The sequence below is a fragment of the Emys orbicularis genome, chromosome 11 (assembly GCF_028017835.1).
Source record: "Emys orbicularis isolate rEmyOrb1 chromosome 11, rEmyOrb1.hap1, whole genome shotgun sequence".
NCBI lineage: Eukaryota > Metazoa > Chordata > Testudines > Emydidae > Emys > Emys orbicularis.
In genome coordinates, this window is record NC_088693.1 from 16,549,318 (window position 1) to 16,569,386 (window position 20,069).

At 39.5% G+C, this 20,069-nt stretch overlaps 1 protein-coding gene across 1 annotated transcript in view; it reads right to left on the reverse strand.

The window, feature by feature from the left end:
• The window catches only part of ACTR3 (actin related protein 3), a 45,741-nt gene that overhangs the window by 10,946 nt on the left and 14,726 nt on the right, over positions 1-20,069 (reverse strand). The window contains exons 2-5 of the mRNA XM_065413196.1: positions 11,241-11,296; positions 4,388-4,512; positions 3,804-3,914; positions 1,839-1,934 (exon numbers count right to left, since the gene is read on the reverse strand). Coding sequence (XP_065269268.1) covers positions 1,839-1,934; positions 3,804-3,914; positions 4,388-4,512; positions 11,241-11,296 — 388 coding nt within the window. The remainder of the gene's footprint in view (positions 1-1,838; positions 1,935-3,803; positions 3,915-4,387; positions 4,513-11,240; positions 11,297-20,069) is intronic.

A 20,069-nucleotide genomic window follows, 5' to 3' on the forward strand; every position in this document is an offset into this window, starting at 1 on the left:
CCAACATGAACAAAGTCTATTTAAGCACAACTGAATCAAAATAACCTAAGCCCTCAATATTTGAATACTTTTCATTTTTCCCTTATATAGAATCAAAGAATGAAACTTACAAAATTTGTCAGTAAGTTTCAGTATAAAAATGAGAAAAAATATGACTTTGTAACAAGTACATCTGATTTTGACACTACTGTAGCATAAATTACCATGTACTGAAAAGGGAATTGAAGATGTATTGCATTCTAAACAAAAGCACTAGAATTAGAGTTTGGCATTTAGTTAGTTTCCTTTTGTAGGCAAATACACTTATAAACTAAGGGATAGATCAGTGGTTTTCAACCTTTTTTCATTTGTGGACCCCTAAAAAATTTCAAATGGAGGTGGTCCCTAGGGGTCCGCGGACCTCAGATTGAAAACCACTGTTCTATGGTAACAACCATCTTTCACAGACCTCAGACATAGTCTGCGGACCCCAGGTTGAAAACTACTGGGCTAGATCCTCTGTTGTAAGCTGGTATGGTTCCACTGATTTAATTGAAGCATGTAAGTTTAAGCATCAATTCATGTTCGGACCTCCCTGAAGTGATTTACACAAGGAACATCAGATTGTATTTCTACTGTCTGAAGTGCTGGAGGAAATGAACTTCAAACTGTTAGGAGACAAAATACATCATCCTCTGTATTCCTCACACAGTTTAAAAAAAAAAAAAAACACGTTCAAATTGGAGAGCAGGACACTACTGGCAGAAATAACGATATAATGATAGGTGCCACTTGGAGAGGTCTACACAATTATATAAATGAATGGTGAATGCATGTTTGAATATCAAGATTGCTGCCTGACACAGTACTAAGACAAACATCTGTCCAAGGAAGTGTGAATGAAAGAAGTGGAACATACTTTATATTTTGGAGAAATGGGATGGGTCTAGACCTGTGGATGAACAACTGATAGAAAATGTGAAGGAATCTAGATGAACCTATATGTGAGCCAGTATGATGTTCTCCAATGGCAAATTAGTACCTATATATTTGTTATTTGCATATTTGATTATACACCAGGATAGAAGAAAGAATTTGTCAAGTAGTAAAAAGCATAATCACAAAATTGAAACTGATTTCTAAAGGGAATCTGCTTAAGTGCTATTGTGTTCCATCTCAAACAAATATAAACTATATCATGCTCCTAAAACAAAAATTCCTAAGGAAACAGATCAATGCTTTCTAAAAATAAAATTTTTCACTAAAGCTCAAGTTATACTAAAGGTTATTCAGAAAGAGATTTGTAGTTCACTAATTTGTGTGCATTAGTACCATTTATGGATTGGAAAACAAAAATGGAGTGGCAGAATATCTATATAAAACAGCTTGCAAAAAAAAAAAAAAAAAAGGCATATTGATAGTTCCTGTCCCTAATGTTTTCTAGCCACAGAACAGGCACAGCACAGAAATACAGCAGTGCAAGTTCTGCAAAACAGAGGTACTCCCATCCAAAGGGCTGCCTCTAGACATGAAAGACAACTTCCTGTTCATGGCCTATTCTGTTCTTGGCCTATTGCCACTTATTATGGTGTGTTTTCTCATGGGAAACCTGTCCTTCACGAACTGAGTTGAAACCACCAGTTAATTTTACATAATATCATTTGGCTGCTAGCTGGAGTAAGTATTTTTGACCACTATGCTGGATTTGAACCAGTCACCCAATGAAAACCTCTAACCCAAATACCAATCTCCAAACCAGTAGAATTATGCACAATTTTCTCATTGGGTTTAAAGATCATTTAAATTAAAGTTGAGAAAAATCATCCTTCCTTCCCTCCACTTAACAGTTGCATTCTCACCTGAACAGCAATGTACAGTCCTGGAACGTTGAAGGACTCAAACATTATCTCAGCAGTATATTCCCTATTTTCCGGAGTATTTAGTGGAGGTTCAGTCTGTGTGACAGAAGTGATTTTTAAAATCAATTCAAATCCAATACTTGCATTTATTCAGATTTTATAAACACCAAGAAAAGTTGTGAGCTTAATAATTTACCCAGGGTACAAATAGCAGGAATTCACACTGTGCTTTAAAAAGCTATCAGCAAACTGTTTAATTTAGTAAACCTGTCAATTCCCATGAAGGCTAGAAAACTAATGCAAACTGCACCATAGGGATATCACAGTGTGTGTCGTCATGCAGGAACACAAAGTGATGTGAAACTCAATTCTTGCCGCAATTTACCAAGATATATTGGCGTCCTCTTATCATGGGCAGTTATTTCACTGCAACATTGTATCCATTGACAGAATATAGTACTATCATCCAAAAAAAGGACTGTTGTATATTCCAAGTATTTTGATAGCCCCAATTACAAAGAGCCTATTTTTTCTCAGCCATTCACCTAACTGAACATTAATATTATGTTCTATTTTCTTCTCAAAGGCAATATCAGAAGAAGATAGTCGTTACCATCTGAATAAATTATATTAAAAGGGAGACTGGGACAGAATACATATGATGTGCTACTATCGTAAACTTGGACTTATCGCAAACTGTTTGTTCTTTGAAAGTATGCATTCTGAATGTTATATGAGTGAGGAATATTTAAAGAAATAAACATAATATTTGTTGCTACCAGTTGCTTTCGTGTAGGCATATGCTACAGTTCCAGTAGGAGGAAGAATATGGACTTCAACCTGCAACCCCCATTGAAGTTCCACTGATTTCAATGAGATTCAATGTGGTTGGTTAGTGGATGCAGATTCACACTCTACATTCATGGAACAAACTATGGTTGTGATACTAGAGCCATTTTCTGCATTTACCTTTTTTATATATAAAAGTAGGGAAATTTTCAATAAGTTATAAATTGGTCAGGAATAAATTTAGGCTGGAAATTGGAAGAGTTTCTAACCATCAGAGGAATGAGATTCTGGAACTGCCTCCCAATAGGAGGAGTGGGAACAATTGCTTAGCTAGGTTTAAGATGGAGCTTGATGAATTCATGAACAGGATTAAATAACAAGGCGGCCTGTGACAGCAGTGAACTGATCTTAATGATCGAAAAAGTTCATTCCAGTCCTATGCTTTTAACTTCTAGATGTGTACTTTTTTCTTTTTCTTTTCTTTTTTTTTTTTAAAAAGAGTCTTGTAAAAAAAGACTGAAATTGTGGGCAACTTGACAAGTTAATTGTAGCTAAATTGTGTAGCAAATTCAATGATCAAAATCCAAGAAAAAGCTTAGAGCAACAGTTGTGAGGAATTAAGAAGGCTCAGACCTTGCCCCAAATCCAATCATAAAATGTCTAGAACTACTCAAAGCTGCAAAACAAATCCCACTGAATAGATTTACACTCCGTGTTTCCACAGGCTCTGTAAAAAGTATGGCAACTGAAATGACACTTTAGCAACTGCATCCAAATGATACAGTAATTGTTCCGTTTTAATACAACTGCTATTAACACACAGCGCACAGACTGCTACTGCATCATTGGAGAAATACTTACCTAAAATGTAGTTTCCATGACATCACTATTCACTTCAATGGAGAGCTGTTGCAACAGAGAATGTTTGGGGCAACAGAAATAAAGGAAGAACAGGAGTTTGTAGATCAGACACTCCTTTGCTTTTAAAGCTCATAAAAAATAAAGAAGCAACTTATAGAGAAGTAGCCAGACCAGCCTGGCTTCAACCAATGCACATGACTTAACTTCCTACATAGGTGGTGCAGCTTAAAGGTGTATTTACATAAAAGGTTGTGTGTGTAATAAACACAAAATTCTTACATATTCTTTCATAAACAGGGAGTAATTTGTACTCACCAAAAGAAAGTAATGATCTTCCGGTTCTGCTCTTAGATATTTAAAGATAACTTGCTCCATAAACCTCTCCATCAAGTCCCAGTCTTCAACTATACCATGGCGGATAGGCCACTGTTAAAACAGATACATCAGTATGTATTTGGAAAGTTTAAAATAAGATTGATTGTTTGTAACTGCAGGAAAAAAAGTCACTAAAAGTGGAGGCAAACTACACAGTAAGAATATTGTGCTATAAGTTCTTCCTACCCCAGAATGATTATTAATTTGAAATTTTGAAGTCTTTATAAGCACTCATCTATGCTGGAAAATAGACAACAAACAACTGTGCTTCACTCTTCAATGTTATTTCAAAGAAAATAAATTAATGTACTTTTTTTTCCAAATGAAGACAAAATGTCTTGAAAGTTACCAGAAACTGGTTGAATATTAAATAACATTTGAATATCATTTTATTTTAAAAAGTACATGTTAAAAATGGAAAAATAAAGAGTTCTTTACAGTTTAAAATAAATGGTTTCTCATTGATGCTTCAGTGGATTTTTTAAGACGTATTAAATTCATAGAAAAGAACTATCCTTTAATACCTTTGTTGCATAAGTTGGTTTTTCTATTGCTTCATCCCCAATAAAGAAGTCTAAATCATCCACACCTTTCGTAACCCTCCTTTGTGCTTGATCAACAACTTTCGCCGATTCCTTGATTGCAATACCTTTAATAAGCAACAGATATATAAATGACATTGTAGATTGAAGTATGACAGAAGTTTCAGGATACACAAAGCTTTATATTCTGAATTAAAATATTAAAACATTGCCACCTGGAAATAGTTTACCATTCCTAGCTTCAGTACAGGTACAATGAGTCAGCTACAACACTTAAAAATCTCATTTGAAAGGCCACCTATAATGAAACACTATTAGGATTGAATAATACAACACAGTCATGAAAACAAAATGTGAACATGTTGCAATGCTAAGCCATACAATGCAGAAAAAGCGGTTAATTACTTTGTGCAGTAACTGTTGTTCTTCAAGATGTATATCCCTGTGGGTGCTCTACTTCAGAAACACATGCACCTCTTGAGCCCTTGATTGAAGATTTTCAGTTAGCATCCATTCGGCCCATGCACGGCCTATGCCTCCTCATGCTATATAGGGGTATGTGGGTGAGCTGCCCTCAGTTCCTTCTCCACCCAAACACCCCTAAGGAACAGTCCGAAGCAGAGGGGAAGGAGGATTAGTAGTGGAGGATGCACAGGGGGACATCTCAAAGAACCATAATTACTGTGCAGAATGAGTAACTTTCATCGAGTAGCGTCCCTGTTGATGCTTCACTTGAGGTGACTTCTGAGGGACGGAGAAGGGAGGGTCTGATATAAAATGTATGGTATAACCTAATGTTCTGACCTATTTATCTGTAGTGATCCTCCTCTAGGCATGTTGGAAGTGGGCAGGGCAGTGTCCAAAGTGCAGGGAGGTGGGCTAGTAGGAGCAGCTGTGAATACAGAGCTGCGGGAAGATTCAAGCCCTTGACCAATCCATCAAAACTGTTGTTTTGAAGATGGCTAGGTGGTCATGGAAGGCAGTTGGGCAGCCCTCTCTCTTTGAAACTTATGTCTCTTTCTGGGGTGTTTGGTGGATCTATGTGGCCTGGAAAACTGAGCAGGATGCAGTCTCTGGGTAGTCTGTGACCTACTAAACCTTTTCTTATTTGTAGGTGTATATGTGCCATAGGATTGTAAAGTAGCCCTCGAGTTTGTTAGAGTGTTCAAGAACTCATCTGTGGTATACAAGAACAGCTTGCAACTGCTGAAGAGGAGGCCCTCCATGGTGTTCTGTACTTCTCTTAGAAACCCCAAGAAACGACCATGATGCCTTGTGCATAACCACCGCCATAGAGATGCAACTTGTAGCAGTGTGTGAAGCATCAAAGGATGTTTGAAGCATGGTTCTGGCCACCAACTGCCCTTCTGAGATGATGGACTGGAATTGCTCCCTATGTTCTTGTGGGAGATGCTCAATAAAAGCTGTGAACCTGTTCTAATTTGCAAAACTATATGTGGGCATGACTGCCGGATAATCACAATCCTGAACTGCAGGGATGCTGAAGAATAGGCCCTTGGCCCAAAGATATCCAGCCTTTTCTGGTCCTTATATGGGGTAGACTTACTGAAATACTGTCTACCCTGCTCATTTACCACATCCACCACCAGAGAATTAGGTGGGGGAGGTGGAAAAACAAAAAGAAAATAATACTTTTTATCTGCCTGTTTACATGTGGGCAGAATAATGTCAGGTGTCTGCCACAGCAGTATAGCTGGATCCAGGAGCACCTCATTGATGGGTAACTATTCTGGGGGTGTTACTGACTGCAGGATATCCAAAAATGTGTGCTGTGAATTCTTGATGCCTCCGAGAGTAATTTGAAAAGCGCCAGTCACTGTGATCATGAAATTACTGAAAAAATCATCGCCCATGGATGGTGGCGGAACCATAACCACCTCGTCCAGAGATGAGGATGAAGTAGGAATTTGAGAGGTGGCCTCCTTATCTGCCCTAGCCTCCTGCTCCTCAAAGGTTTCCTCCTGTCGGGGGGCTGACTGGGGAGGAGAGGGCTGTACAACTCTGGCCCCCTATCAGACGGTACCAGTGGTCTTGTAAATTGTCAACTGGCAGCCGGGGGCGGCGGGGAGCATAAGGAAGTAAAGGTGGCATCCAGGGTTGGTTCCATCACCATTGATAAGCCCAATTTTCCCTATGACTTTCAGAGAATGGGTTCCTGAATGGATATATTGGAGAAGCCTGGACAAAGATAAAGAAGATCGACTGAAGTTGTCTTCATCCTCCTGCAATCTCATCCAAACGAGGAGCACCCTCAGTGGAGAGTCCTGTGGTACTGGAGGATCGTAGTCCAGAGATCAGAGTCTTGGTACCAAGAGACGCTCAGTACCCATGAGGAGCGGAGACTCTGGTTAATCTGTTATCAAGAGGTCCTTAGTATATCTGAACTCCTGCGGTACCAAACAGGGGATCGGGACTGAAGCAGTAGGTAAGGCCATGGTTGCCGAAGCTGATCATGGGCTCTTATTATAAAAAATATTAGAAATATAGAAAGCCAAGGCATTCTCAAGTTGGACATACTAGGGCTCAGTCTCAGGCTGAGGCAGTTGAGAAGGAACTGAAGGTGATTCACCCCACACACCCCTACGTAGCTTCGGTGTCTGGCATGAGGAGGCAAAGGGTGCATGCGCAGGTCAACTGCTAACTGAAAAATCTCTGATCAAGAGCTCAAGAGATGCATGAGCACCTGAAGTGGAGCACCCATAGGGATACTACTCAAAGAAGAAGTTAATATTTTAGCACAGTCAATAAACTGGCTGTTCATTCCACCTGTTGAAGACTTGCCTCAACCGGCAATGGACTACTTTACCTCCACAATCAACTAACAACCACTCAGCAGCCGGAAAGACAGGAGGAAAAAAAGGAAACAGCTGCTCAATGTGCACCCACATTCAAAAAAAGCAGACAAGATACTAAAATGTATAAAGAATGGGATAAAGATATTTTCAATACCATGCCATTATACAAATGGATGTTTCACTCTGCTTGAACTCTGAGTTTAGTTCTAGACACCTCATCATAAAGAGATTAACAGACCAAGAAGGGATTCAAAAAAGGAATTAAAGTCAGGGGAAAAAAGATTTCCACAAAGAGACAGATAGGAATATTAAGATTCTTTAGTTTTTAGAGAGAGGGGACCTGAAGGAGATATACAAAATAATGAATACTATTGAAAAGATAAGTATTCTTATTTACCTTCTATCATGACAGAAGAAAGAAAGTTGGGAAGACACTTCCCCTTATAGGCACCTTCTTTATTTATTATGGGGGTTTTGCACACCGAAGCTTGAGGTACTGGCCAATATCAAAAACAGGATACTCGGTAGATAGATCATTGGCCTGATCCAGTAAAGGTATGATGCACCTGACCTTCCCCTCCAATCTTTTGCAGCTTCATTTGGCTAGTTGGGTTAGCAAGTGTCTGGTAAATTTTTCAACCCTGCAGATCACCTTTAAAATTAAACCCTCTCCTGAAGTCAGGTGTCTCAAACTTCCATATGCAAGTCAAAAAGTGTTCAATTATTGGTGCTCTGTGGTGCGGCTGGCTCCAGCCGGGCAGCACGGCTACCTATCTTGGTGCTCTGGGCGGTGTGGCAGTAGCACTGCCAGCCACTGGTGCTCCAGGCAGCACGGTAAAGGGGCAGGGAGCAGGGGAGGTTGGAGAGGGGGCAGGAGAATTCGGGGTGGTGGTCCGGGGGCAGGGGTGTGGATAGGGGCGGTCAGAGGGCATGGAACAGGGGGATTGAATGGGAGCAGGAGTCCCGGGGGAGGCAGTCAAGAAGGTGGGGGGGGGAGGTTGGATGGGGCAGGGGTCCCGGGGTGGGGGGAGGCAGTCAGGATTGAGAGGAGGGGTTAGATGGGGCAGCAGGGGGCAGTCGGGGCAGGGGCAGTCAGCGGTGGGGGTCAGATGGGGGCAGGGGCTGGGCCACGCCTGGCTGTTTGGGGAGGCACAGCCTCCCCTAACTGGCCCTTCATACAATTTCAGAAACCTGATGTGGCCCTCAGGCCAAAAAGTTTGCCTGCCCCTGCTCTAACCTAAAATAGGATGAGTCCATATTTACTGTTGAATGTGAAACTAGCCTACATTTTGGGCTATATTTAAAAATAAAAAAGAAGCAATTTAGAAAAAGCAGTACATTGTGACGATACAAACTGGAAATTAAATCTGGGTAGTGAAAGTACCAGGTTACCATGGTGTTTGAAGATGAGAACTTCTCCAGCAATATCAGAGAGCAGTTGGCTTTGGTTTGTTCAGCACAAGATTGAAAAAGCTTTTAAAGAAAGAGGAGGTATTTGTATCAGACTGACTTTTGTGCTCAAAAACTGATGGGGCCATGTATTTTAAATGTAACAACTGGAAAAAGAAGAGAATGAGTATTTAAAATTTGTGTTCACACAAAAAATATTTTGATATGGACACAAGAAAATAGGAGTGCTTGCACTGGAGGGATATCAATTAGTTGATATTTTGAACATAGATCACACAGTAAAAATCAAAGGGAAGAAAGCGGAATGGTTTGCTGGACATTAACAAATAGCTGGGAGACAGCAAAGAAAGAAAAAGAACCAGTGAACTCCAATGGGGTTCAAAAACAGGCTTCCTGGCCAATGCAATATTTCACTTTTACTTTATTTTTCTAGCAAGTTTCCTTGTGCAGTACAGATGCATATTCAGAATTAAGCAGGAAATCTATATAAAGGAACAGTGGGAGAGAAAAATTATTCGAGAGTGGGAGATCAGGAAAGAGAAGCAACTGATCAAGAGGGAAGGAATGCTGCTCAAACTGGTTACATAGTAAGCATTTCCCCCCGCCCCCAAAAGAATCAAATAGAGTGCAATAGCCAATATTTAAAGTCAAAAGAAAAAAAATTAAAATAGCAAAGGTGGAGTGAAAGAAACTAAAAACATAGAAGCTTTTAAAAGAGAGCCTCACTTATTTCAGTACGATTTTATGTATAAGTACTGCTGCAATTTACCTAATGTGGATTACCAATTCTATTTTACCCCATTTTGGGTGGTGGATTAGTTTAAACTCATGCAATTAGTGTAATTATTATATAATTTGGCCTAAAGGACAGATGGGGAAATATTTAATTTCATCAAATGACAGTGTTGCAGACTATGATCCTTTCATTAGCAGTCCCATTTAGACTGCAGCTATTTCCATAATATGGCAATTTCTTTGTGTTTTATATACAAGTAACTGAATTTACTCATGGATATTTAAAATCCATTTATTTCCTCAAAGATTTAACATATATATGTGCCACTATCCTCTTTTCTTGATGGCCTGTTACATAATTTCCCTGCTTATCTCTTAAGTAATTCCCACTCCAATATTTAATGTCTAAAGCAGATCACTATGATCAAGTTAGAATTACTAGCAAGGAAGAAGAGATGTAGGAAGAATAAATAGAAGAAACATCTGAATATCCAGGAGTGTACAAATACAAGTTTTAAATATTCTAATCCATGTAAGTAGATTTATGTCCATATTTGAAGTGAAAAGTCCAGCTTTAATATTATAATGCAAAAAGAATGACAAATGGATTATTCAGTTAAAGGCATTTGTTCGGCAACATTTACTGTAAATCCAACATTAGCTCCTAAATACTGTTCTCAACGTCCTGTCGCGAAATAGCGATTTCCACAACATATTTAAAATTCTAAAGTGAAGTAACGGGCTAGTAGTTACCAGTTTTTGGTGAAATATGCAGTGCTGACAAGGCAACATCGAAAGTGCAGGTTTAAGGGGAAAAGCAAAACTGAGGATAGCACACTGGAGATGACATATCAAGTAAACACATAAAAAAGGCAAAAATGATCCAAAACAACAACAACAAAAAAGGTGGATAGTTCCAAATTAAAAACCCACATAGAAAAGAAATGGTTCTATAGTACTGGAGTAAAAACAGGGGAACAATAAGAAATATTAAATGCACCAACCTTAGTTTCCCATACAAAGTATTGTTGCCAAAAAAGCAAGACAGCCTCAACTATCCACAATATTTACTTTGCAACAACAGTTTTTAAGCACTACTGCTTCTTATTCTATTTCCATTTGATACTCATTCAGTGAAATTCATTTGTGCTGATTAGTTTTTTCTACCAAGAATTGATACTTGATTGGTTTGGCCCAGGTGATCAATGACTTGGTGCCAAATCATCCAGAAAGTTAAAAGAAGGATTTCCAAAAGGAAATTAATTGAATTCTACATTCTACTCCAGTTTGGCACCAATCACCGGGAACCCCTTCAAGAAGAGGATAGAATAAATATGCAAGTTTTACATGAAGAAAAAAAAAAAAAGTTAAAAAAATCAGTTTCTACAAGTACCATTTGCAAAACTTAAGTTGGGAAACTGTTAATGGAAACACTGAAAAAGTCGGGGGAAAATACATCAGGTCAAAAGAACTGAAGATATGAAAACATACCCCAAAGTTGTAAATTAGAGCGTTTTCTCCAGTTATATATGGTCACAACTTGAAATATTTACATGGTCTCTTACTACTTAAGAACTAAGCCTACTAGAAAAGGTGAACTATACCTGTGCTACCATTACTTTAAAGCCAGCCTCCTTTACCAGCCTTTCAACCTCAAAGGCTAGATTTTTTTTTTTTTTTTTTTTAAATGAAGCTTACGTTCTGCATAAATTGAGGCTACATCTTCAGGAAAATTACCTAATGCCCAGGGACAAATGCTTACATTCCACTTCCAGCCCTGTGCACTGTGATTCTGCCATGTATTCCTGGCTACCTTTCTAATTTTAAAAATAAATAGACCATGAACTTTAGTGCATGTGTAAACAAATGCTTACATGAAGGAATGATGAACTGTGGTTCTGTATTTCCAGCATATCCCAGTTTTGTATACCTGCAAAACAAAAGGCAAACAGATTATGCTACTAATATTCCTATCCATACTGAGTCTAAGATACTATGTGATGATTAATGCCACAGAAATATTTGTTAAATAGATTTCTTAAGAGTAGTCATAAAGGCACAAACAAACTTCCAATGGAGTTGATTCAATTCAACTCAGTTGAATCAATTAAATCAAGCCTGAAACTGAACATTTTTCTAAACGTTTAAAGCACAACCCTAACCTTATTTGTATACTTCAGAGAAAAACATCTTGATGAAAATAACAGAAATATTTACAAAGGCATAGCTGTGTGCATGAAAGGAATGTGTAATATTAAACCCCACCCTCCTATGAACATTAAGAGAGAGAAATTACAATTTCTTAAATTTTAATGTTGGTTTGTTTTTTGGAAGGTCTGCTAAGTATTATATAATCCGCCTTCTATTCTGGGAACAGTATCAGTAAGTTCTGGAAAAGTATACTGTCTTGAAAACCTAAACCCTCGTCAAGTGCAACATCCAACACTGAAAAAAGCCAAGAAGTGTCCTAGCATACAAAAAGAGTTAAGTAGTTTTATATCAAACTCAGCAGATTCTAATAAAAACTAGGTTGTTGCAGACATGCTGCTTAGTAGTTTTGTGGTGTAGGAAAAAGTCCAGTATACACACACACACACACTCTGAAAACTGAAAGAAAAATATAGCCAGATGAAAGATGTATTTTCAATAAAAACACTGCATTCAAAGCAGAGATCAGCAGATCTAAAAATACATACTGCTTATTCAGCAAGAACACAGCAGCCTGACTTCTGAAAATAAAAATAAAGTGGGGCTTTTTTTGTTTTTTGTTTTAATTGTTAGAATAGAAACATTCATTCAACTTTGGTCTCCAAGGGCATGTCTACACTACAGCTGCTACATCTTCAGAGCTGCAGTTGTGCTGCTACAGCACAGTAGTGTAGATGCTTCCTACATCTATGGAAAGGGTTTTTCCATTGATTTAGTAAATCCATCTCTCCAGGAGTCAGTAGGTAGGTCTATGGAAAAACGTTTCTGTTGACCTACTCACATCTACTTTGGGGTTAGGTTGACCTGACTATTGCACTCAAAAGTGTAAACCAGGCCTGAATACTGAGACATCATGTTATCAGCTGTACTACCAATGAAGTCTCTCAAAGTGAGGATTCACCTTTAACAAACTAGACTAGACTTCCGCATACTATTCTGTAAGTTAACATGGAGTGGTCAAAAATTGAGACATCGGAGGGGAGGGGATAAAAGTGAGGTAGAAAAGGGAAAAAACAGGGGGAACAAGTCATAATGAATAATTTTTTTAATGATTACTTTTTATATAACCAATAGCACCCTCTAGCTTTGCATAACTATTTTTCAAATTTACCAGATCTACTCATCCAATGCGGATGTTAAAATGGAAAGATTTTACTCACTGAAAAAGTGACGCCTTAAGCAAAGTGAATTTTACAAGACTAAACTAAGTTCCCTAGTGCCGCTCATGTAAACCAAGATGTGTCTGACTAATGTTTGAATCAATGAAGTATGCGACACACCCTGTCTTAATCCTATTTGCAGTAGTAATTGAGTCCCTTTCTCCATTACTGAAAGGATCCCAATATAAGAAAGACTGCAGAAGGGACTACTGATATAGCATCACTGTTTACAGATTACACCCTAAAGTATTTTCTATAAATTTGAAAAACCTTATTAGATTTGGGGACCTCTCTGAGTCAGGACTGACTTACAGAGAGGAAGGTAGGCAGTTTGAGTTGAGTTCTTTTCCTCTAACTTTCCCAAACAGAACTCTGTACTAATAGCATATTATACATTGCTCCAATCAAGTTACATTGCTCTATAACATTCTTCTAGGATGCCACAGTACCAAATCCACACAAATGAATGTAAAACATAATAGGGAGGTAGATCACCTTGTATGACCTGAACTACAGAACACTTATCAATGGTTTTCAAGTTTCTAGAAAGGTAAAATAATAATATGATCATCTTAATGACAGCCTGACCAAAGAGAATTTTCTCCAAATTCAGCTACCTATTAAATGTTCTTGTTGAGCTACTTATTTTTCTTCATTAGAAGAGAGGGAAAAAACCTAAGATTGTTCCTGTGAAAGACAAGATGGGTGTGGTAGTATCTTTCATTGGACCAACTTCTGTTGGTGAGAGAGAAGTTTCCAAGCTTACACAGAGGTCTTCTTCAGGTCTGCGAAACGAAGACCTTGTCTACACTAGAATTTACTTCGGAATAAATTTCATCACTTAGGGTGTGAATAATCCACACCCGAGTTACATAAGTTTAAATAAATAAATTAATGGAGATATCCCATCTCCTAGAACTGGAAGGGACCTTGAAAGGCCATCAAGTCCAGCCCCCTGCCTTCACTAGCAGGACCAAGTACTGATTTTGCCCCAGGATCCCTAAGTGGCCCCCTCAAGGATTGAACTCACAACCCTGGGTTTAACAGGCCAATGCTCAAACCACTGAGCTTTCCCTCCCCCTTGTTTTACCATGAAGGCTGAATGGGTCTAACTACTAAATAAGGAAGCAAACAGCACAGCAACAGTCTCTCAAATGGCCTGACTAGCCAAGTGGAAAAAAAGTTATACCGACCTAAGCGCCAGTGCAGACAGTACTATGTCAGCGGGAGAACTGCCTCTTGTGGGAGGTGGAGTTATTAAGCCAGTGGGAGAGCTCTCTCCCATCAGCTTAGAACGCGTTCACCAGAAGCGCTACAGTGGCGCATCTGCATTGGTGAAGCTACACCCCTGTAGCACTTCTGGTGTAGATGTAGCATAACTCAAACTGTCACTGCTAAACATAAGATTTGACACACTTGTTTACCATAAGTTAACACATTTCAAGGGACCATTCAAGGTGAAGTGGCCAACTAACACCCCTCCAATCATAGGGAGGAAAGAGGGTGAGGGGGTTGTTAGTGGGTTAGATTATTGTAACAAGCCATAAATCCAGTATCTCTATTCAGTCTGTGATTTTTAGTGTCTAGCAAAATTATGAGCTTAAGCTCCCAGGGTCATCTTTTGAAAGTGTTGTGCACGTTTCCTTTGAGGATGAGGACTGAGGGGTCAGGTATAGAGTGATCGCTTTGTGAAAAGTGTTCACCCACAGGTGATACCATGTTTTTTTCTTTTATCATTTTCCTGTGAGAGTTCATTCGAGAGCGTAGCGATTGTCTGGTTTCACCCAGTTACTATTGGGGCATTTAGTGCACTGGATGAGGAACGCTACATGTTGTGACAGGCATATGTAGACCCATGGATCTTGAAAGGTGTGTTATGCGGGGGGTTGATCATTGTAGCAGTGGAGATTTGTCTGTAGATTTTTCATGTATTGTTCTGGCGGAGTCTTGTGCCACTTTGAGTTGGTGTATGCTGGTCTGTGGGGCGCTTTCAAGCTTGTCTTTTTCACCAAGAGAAGTTGGCCCAATAAAAGATACCTCACTCATCTTGTCTCTCCAATATCCTGGGACCAACATGGCTACAACAACACTGCATACAACTATTGTTCCTGTAAGGTAATCAGAATTTTAACGTCTACTTAAAACAGCTAACATTACCCAAATTCAGTAGGGAGCTACTATTTACAAAATAATAATTCAGCCATCACTACTCCTGGCTATGATTATGTAAATCTGGCCAGGCAAGTGGAGTAAAAATGTTCTTGGCATACTATATACAAATATTAAGCAAAGCCACAGGGTGTAGATACTAACATGAGTAACTACAGATCAAATATTTGATCTTCTCAGGTATTATCAAAAATAAATCCTGATGCCATTAATATAGATTTCACTCCAATGTATTACCCAATTCCAAACTATAATTGAAAGTAAATGGAAGACAGCATCCTCCTTTTAGTCTATGAACTACTGAACCAACACTTACAATCATTAACAATTAACCATTATTATATGCCATGACCATAGTGAGAGTGCTTAGTAATAAATATTGATCTGTGCCCCCAAATGTTTTATGTGTAGGATTTCTGATATTATGGGAATGTCAGGGAGAGCATAGAATTTCAGCACATGTCCCCTCAGTCACAAGACTTGTAATTGCAAACCATGAAGGCTGAATGGGTCTAACTACTAAATAAGGAAGCAAACAGCACAGCAACAGTCTCTCAAATGGCCTGACTAGCCAAGTGGAAAAAAACAGTGAGGCAAAAGGAAGACTTCACACCTAGGCCCTGTAACAGAAGCCATTGAGCAAATGGTAACTGGGCTCAGGCACACTGGGGGTATGTCTACGATGCAATAAAACACCCACAGCTGACTCGAGCTTGTGGGGCTAAAAATTGTAATGCAGACATTCAGAGCCTGGTCTCCAGCCTGAGCCCAAATGTCTATGCTGCAATTTTATAGCTCTGCAAGCCTGAACCAGCAGACACAGGTCAGCCGCAGGTGTTTTATTGCGCTAATAGGGAGTGTTGTCTCCACTGCAGTTAACTCAAGCTAATATAGTCTGGGTGAAATATCCCCACTGCAAAACCCCTACCTGTGCCAGACTTACATAACTGCATTGTATGGTGCTGTACTAGTCTGTATGCGGGGATGGATTTCTGATGAGATATCCCATAGTTCTTAGTGGTGCAAGAAACTGGCTGCTCTATGAATTCATTTGCAGGGTGCTCTCTCACATCTAGCATGGCGCTGTCGTCTGTGGCAGTGACATGAGAACAATACTTCATGTACATAACTTCCAAATGGAGTTACTCATTATTAATGCAGACAATTCTAAAGATAAAAGTAAACAGCATTTGGCAACAAGAACTTTTAATGCGAATGTCATTAAGGATTTCAGTCTGCAAGCCAAGTGATTTATGGCACACCCGACTGACTTCTCTACCTTTCAGTTTCTTTCCTGTCCACTAAACATAAAAATGTTCTTTTAGGTGTATTCCCCCCAAATATAGGCCTTACTGATATCACACCAGCAGATGACTGGTGTCAGCTTCCAGGCAGCACAAGAAGAGAATTTATTTATGACATCTCTGTTCAAATGCTGTGGAAGCACAGCAGAAATGGAGCAGGCAAATCTTGGGTTAAATGCTGAGGAAGCATAGATGATTTCCAGTGTAGAATAAGGGAGGTAGACAAAGTGCAGCTCAGGTGGAACTGTAGACTAGGATTGCAGGACTAACAGCACCTGGGTTTAATTAGCCTACCTCTTCATTCTCACTGCAAAATAGGTGGGCTGCCAGCCTGGATTGAAGCAAAAACTGAGCTCAAGTCAATGCCCTTAACTGTGCTTGCTAGCCTGGGCTTGAAACTCCCTGAAGCCCCAGCTAGAGGTTTTTCCTGCATGGATGGAAGCAGGGTTCGGCTAAAGCCTGACCTAACTCTGCAGTGAAGACATAACCAGGGAGGCTTTGAGAAAAGGAGTTTCAATCAGAGGAGGGAATGGATGAGGGGAGACACTCTGGAAGGAAAACCAAGACCAGGCTGGGTCCCTCCCAAGAGCCACCTGAGTTTCTGAAAATAATACAAGTTGGGTCTGTTCTTTCCCTTTAACTCAAGAGAGAAGACTCATAGAATATCAGGGTTGGAAGGAACCTCAGGAGGTCATCTAGTCCAACCCCCTGCTCAAAGCAGGACCAATCCACAACTAAATCATCCCAGCCAGGGCTTTGTCAAGCCTAACCTTAAAAACCTCTAAGGAAGGAGATTCCATCACCTCCCTAGGTAACCCATTCCAGTGCTTCACCACCCTCCTAGTGAAAAAGTTTTTCCTAATATCCAACCTAAATTTCACCCACTGCAACTTGAGACCATTATTCCTTGCTCTGTCATCTGGTACCACTGAGAACAGTCTAGATCCATCCTCTTTGGAACCCCCTTTCAGGTAGTTGAAAGCAGCTATCAAATCCCCCCTCGTTCTTCTCTTCTGCAGACTAAATAGAAGAGTGAGAGTATTGAGAAATTCCACCCAAAGACAGGTACAGGTGGTAGTGATAACTGAGGCCTGGCAAGCCTCCTCACTAGCAACTCAAGCTGTGAGAAAGTAGATACGTTTATGAAATGTTCCAATTCCATATAATGATAAATGTTGGTGGGAAATGGTGCAATAGGAAAACAGAAAAAGACTGAATTAGTCTAAACCAAAAAGGCGTGCTGATATAACTCAAGGACTGCTAAGGACATGCCTGGTAAACAGTCCTTAAAAGAACAAGAATTTGGGGGAAATCAGGAACAAGAAACTGAAAACCACAATGCTGCCTGAGCAAAAGAAGAAGGATTGAGCTTCAACAAAATGGCTGCCACCTCCACCATCTCAGGGGATGCTGCGATCAACTGTGACACCACTATGCCTTTGTCATTCTGATCAGACTGGTCCAAGAAGAGGGTTCCAGAGACATTGCAACCTCCACTGGCTCTAGCTAAATCCTGAACTCCATCTGGGCAGTGAGTCTTCGTTGTCTTGTCCAGTTTTCCCCATCCAGGGTCTTTTCCTTCCCATCTTATTTCTTCTCCCTCTCCCCCCCACTTCTTTAAAAAAAAAAAAAAAAAAAAAAAAAAACGAGTGGCTTAGCCAGCCAAGACTGTATATTCTGCAACACTGCTGTAAGCCTGTGACCAAAGAATCATCTAAAAGAAAAACTCCTAACAGCCAAAGTTTGCCAGGTCTCAGGGTGGCAGATATGACCATGTGCCATGTCCGCATTTCTTAAACAGTGAGGTTGCAAGTGAAAGTCAACTCCAGAGACAGAAGTGCATTTTTTAATCTGTGTAGTTCTTCCTCCCCTAGGGTGACCAGACAGCAAATGTGAAAAATCAGGACGGGGGTGGGGGGGGGTAATAGGAGCTTATATAAGAAAAAGAGGCAAAAATCTGGACTGTCCCTATAAAAATCGGGTCATCTGGTCACCCTACTCTCTCCCCTTATTTATGTGTCATCCAGGAAATGGGATCGGACTTTAAAACGGCAGCAATAACTGCTCCAGCCCATCTCACCTAACTTTTTCTCCAAAAAGGACAGTTATCATCTAAGGGGGTTCTTTCTAAAAACTCTCCCCAGCTAGAGCAAAAGTGAACAAAATGATGTTGTTTAAATGACAACCTTACTTAACATTTCAAATGCTTTAACTGTTTTTCCTTCTTGTCTGTATCTTTATTAAAATATTAAAAAGATTTTCAATGGTATTAATGCCATGGTATTAAGCATGCTAGAGGTCTCTGCATAACAAACCCCAAACCTTGTTTAAAACTGTTCAATGTTGGGCAGTTTCAGGGTAATGTTAAAAATCTTTAACTCTTTGGGCCCATATATTCCATCTGAATTAATACAACACAGCACTAGACCTAACACCTCAGGGGTGGACTCGGAGGCCAGAATCAGGACACATGTCCAATCAGCCATGTAACCATGACATATGCAAATAGGACATCTGCACAGGGGTAACAAACAAAACAGACCTCAGTTTGAAAATTTTCTTCACCACTTACTTCTCTTAGCAACCACAACAAGGTTTTACCACGACATGGCCAATTGTTCATAGAGATACAGTAAGTGAATCATTAAAATTAAAGCTGCATATTTTGGATTAAGCGCAGGAGGGAAAGGAACAGAGAATAAAACTGAAGCAATGCCTCATAATTGCATGAAACACTGAATAGTGAATAATACTGCGTAACTTGCTGCCTCCTACACATGAATTGTCTTCATTACTGTGGTCTGCAGAACATTCTCTCTCTTCCCTTCAAGTGATGTCTCTGATACAGAGGTTGTCAATTTCCACCTTCCATTTTTCTCAGTCAGGACACAGCTGTACAGCTTCCACTCTCCTTTGATACCAGTCCATCTAGCAACATCTCCAATGTAGGTGGTTCTCTTTCTTCCTGGTTTGCCTGCAATCTTGTCTGATAGTATGAGTATTGAAATTGAGTCACTCTGTGATAAGCAAGCAATACATCCAAAAAGATATTATTCTTTTACACAGGGTCTCTAATAATTGTGCTCTTTTTAAATTCATCCTTCTCATCACCTCATCATTCGTCATTTTGGTGATCCAGCTAATTTTTAATGTTCTTCTGTAACACCACAACTCAAAACCTCCGAGTTTTGTCTGTGTCCTTTTTAAGAGCCCAGCTTCCACATCCGTACAGCAGGGGTGACCATATGTAGCACATCAGCAATCTAGTGCGGATATGCAGTTTTAACTTTTGACTACACAGAAGTCTTTGTATGTTACTGAATACTTTTTTTTAAAATCGCATCTTCTGTCTGATGTTATTAGACTCCCCAAGTAGGGGAAACTATTCACTTGTTCCACAACAAAGTAGGAACTGAAGAGAAACAGTAAAATGAAAAAAAGAGTGCCGTTCAATTACATCATATGAAAGCAGACAAGTAAATATTGACAAATTTTATAAGTGCTTGTGAACTTGAGTGTGTGGTATTAAATGAGGATATTGATATAACAGGCATCACAGAGACTTGATGGAATGATGATGATGATGTTGATAATCAACAGGACACGATAATACCAGAGGATCAAAATATATAGGAATGACAAAGTAGCTCATGCTGGTGGAAAAGTGGCATATATGTGAAAGAAAGCAGAAAGTCAAATATAGCAAAAATCTTAAACTGTATCAGAGAATCTCAATGGATAAAAATTCCACGTTCGAATAAGGCTATAGGTAGTAGGAATATACTACCAACCAGCTGACCATGATGAAGACAGTGATTATGAAATGCTCAGGGAGATTAAAGAGGCTACAAAAACAGAAGAG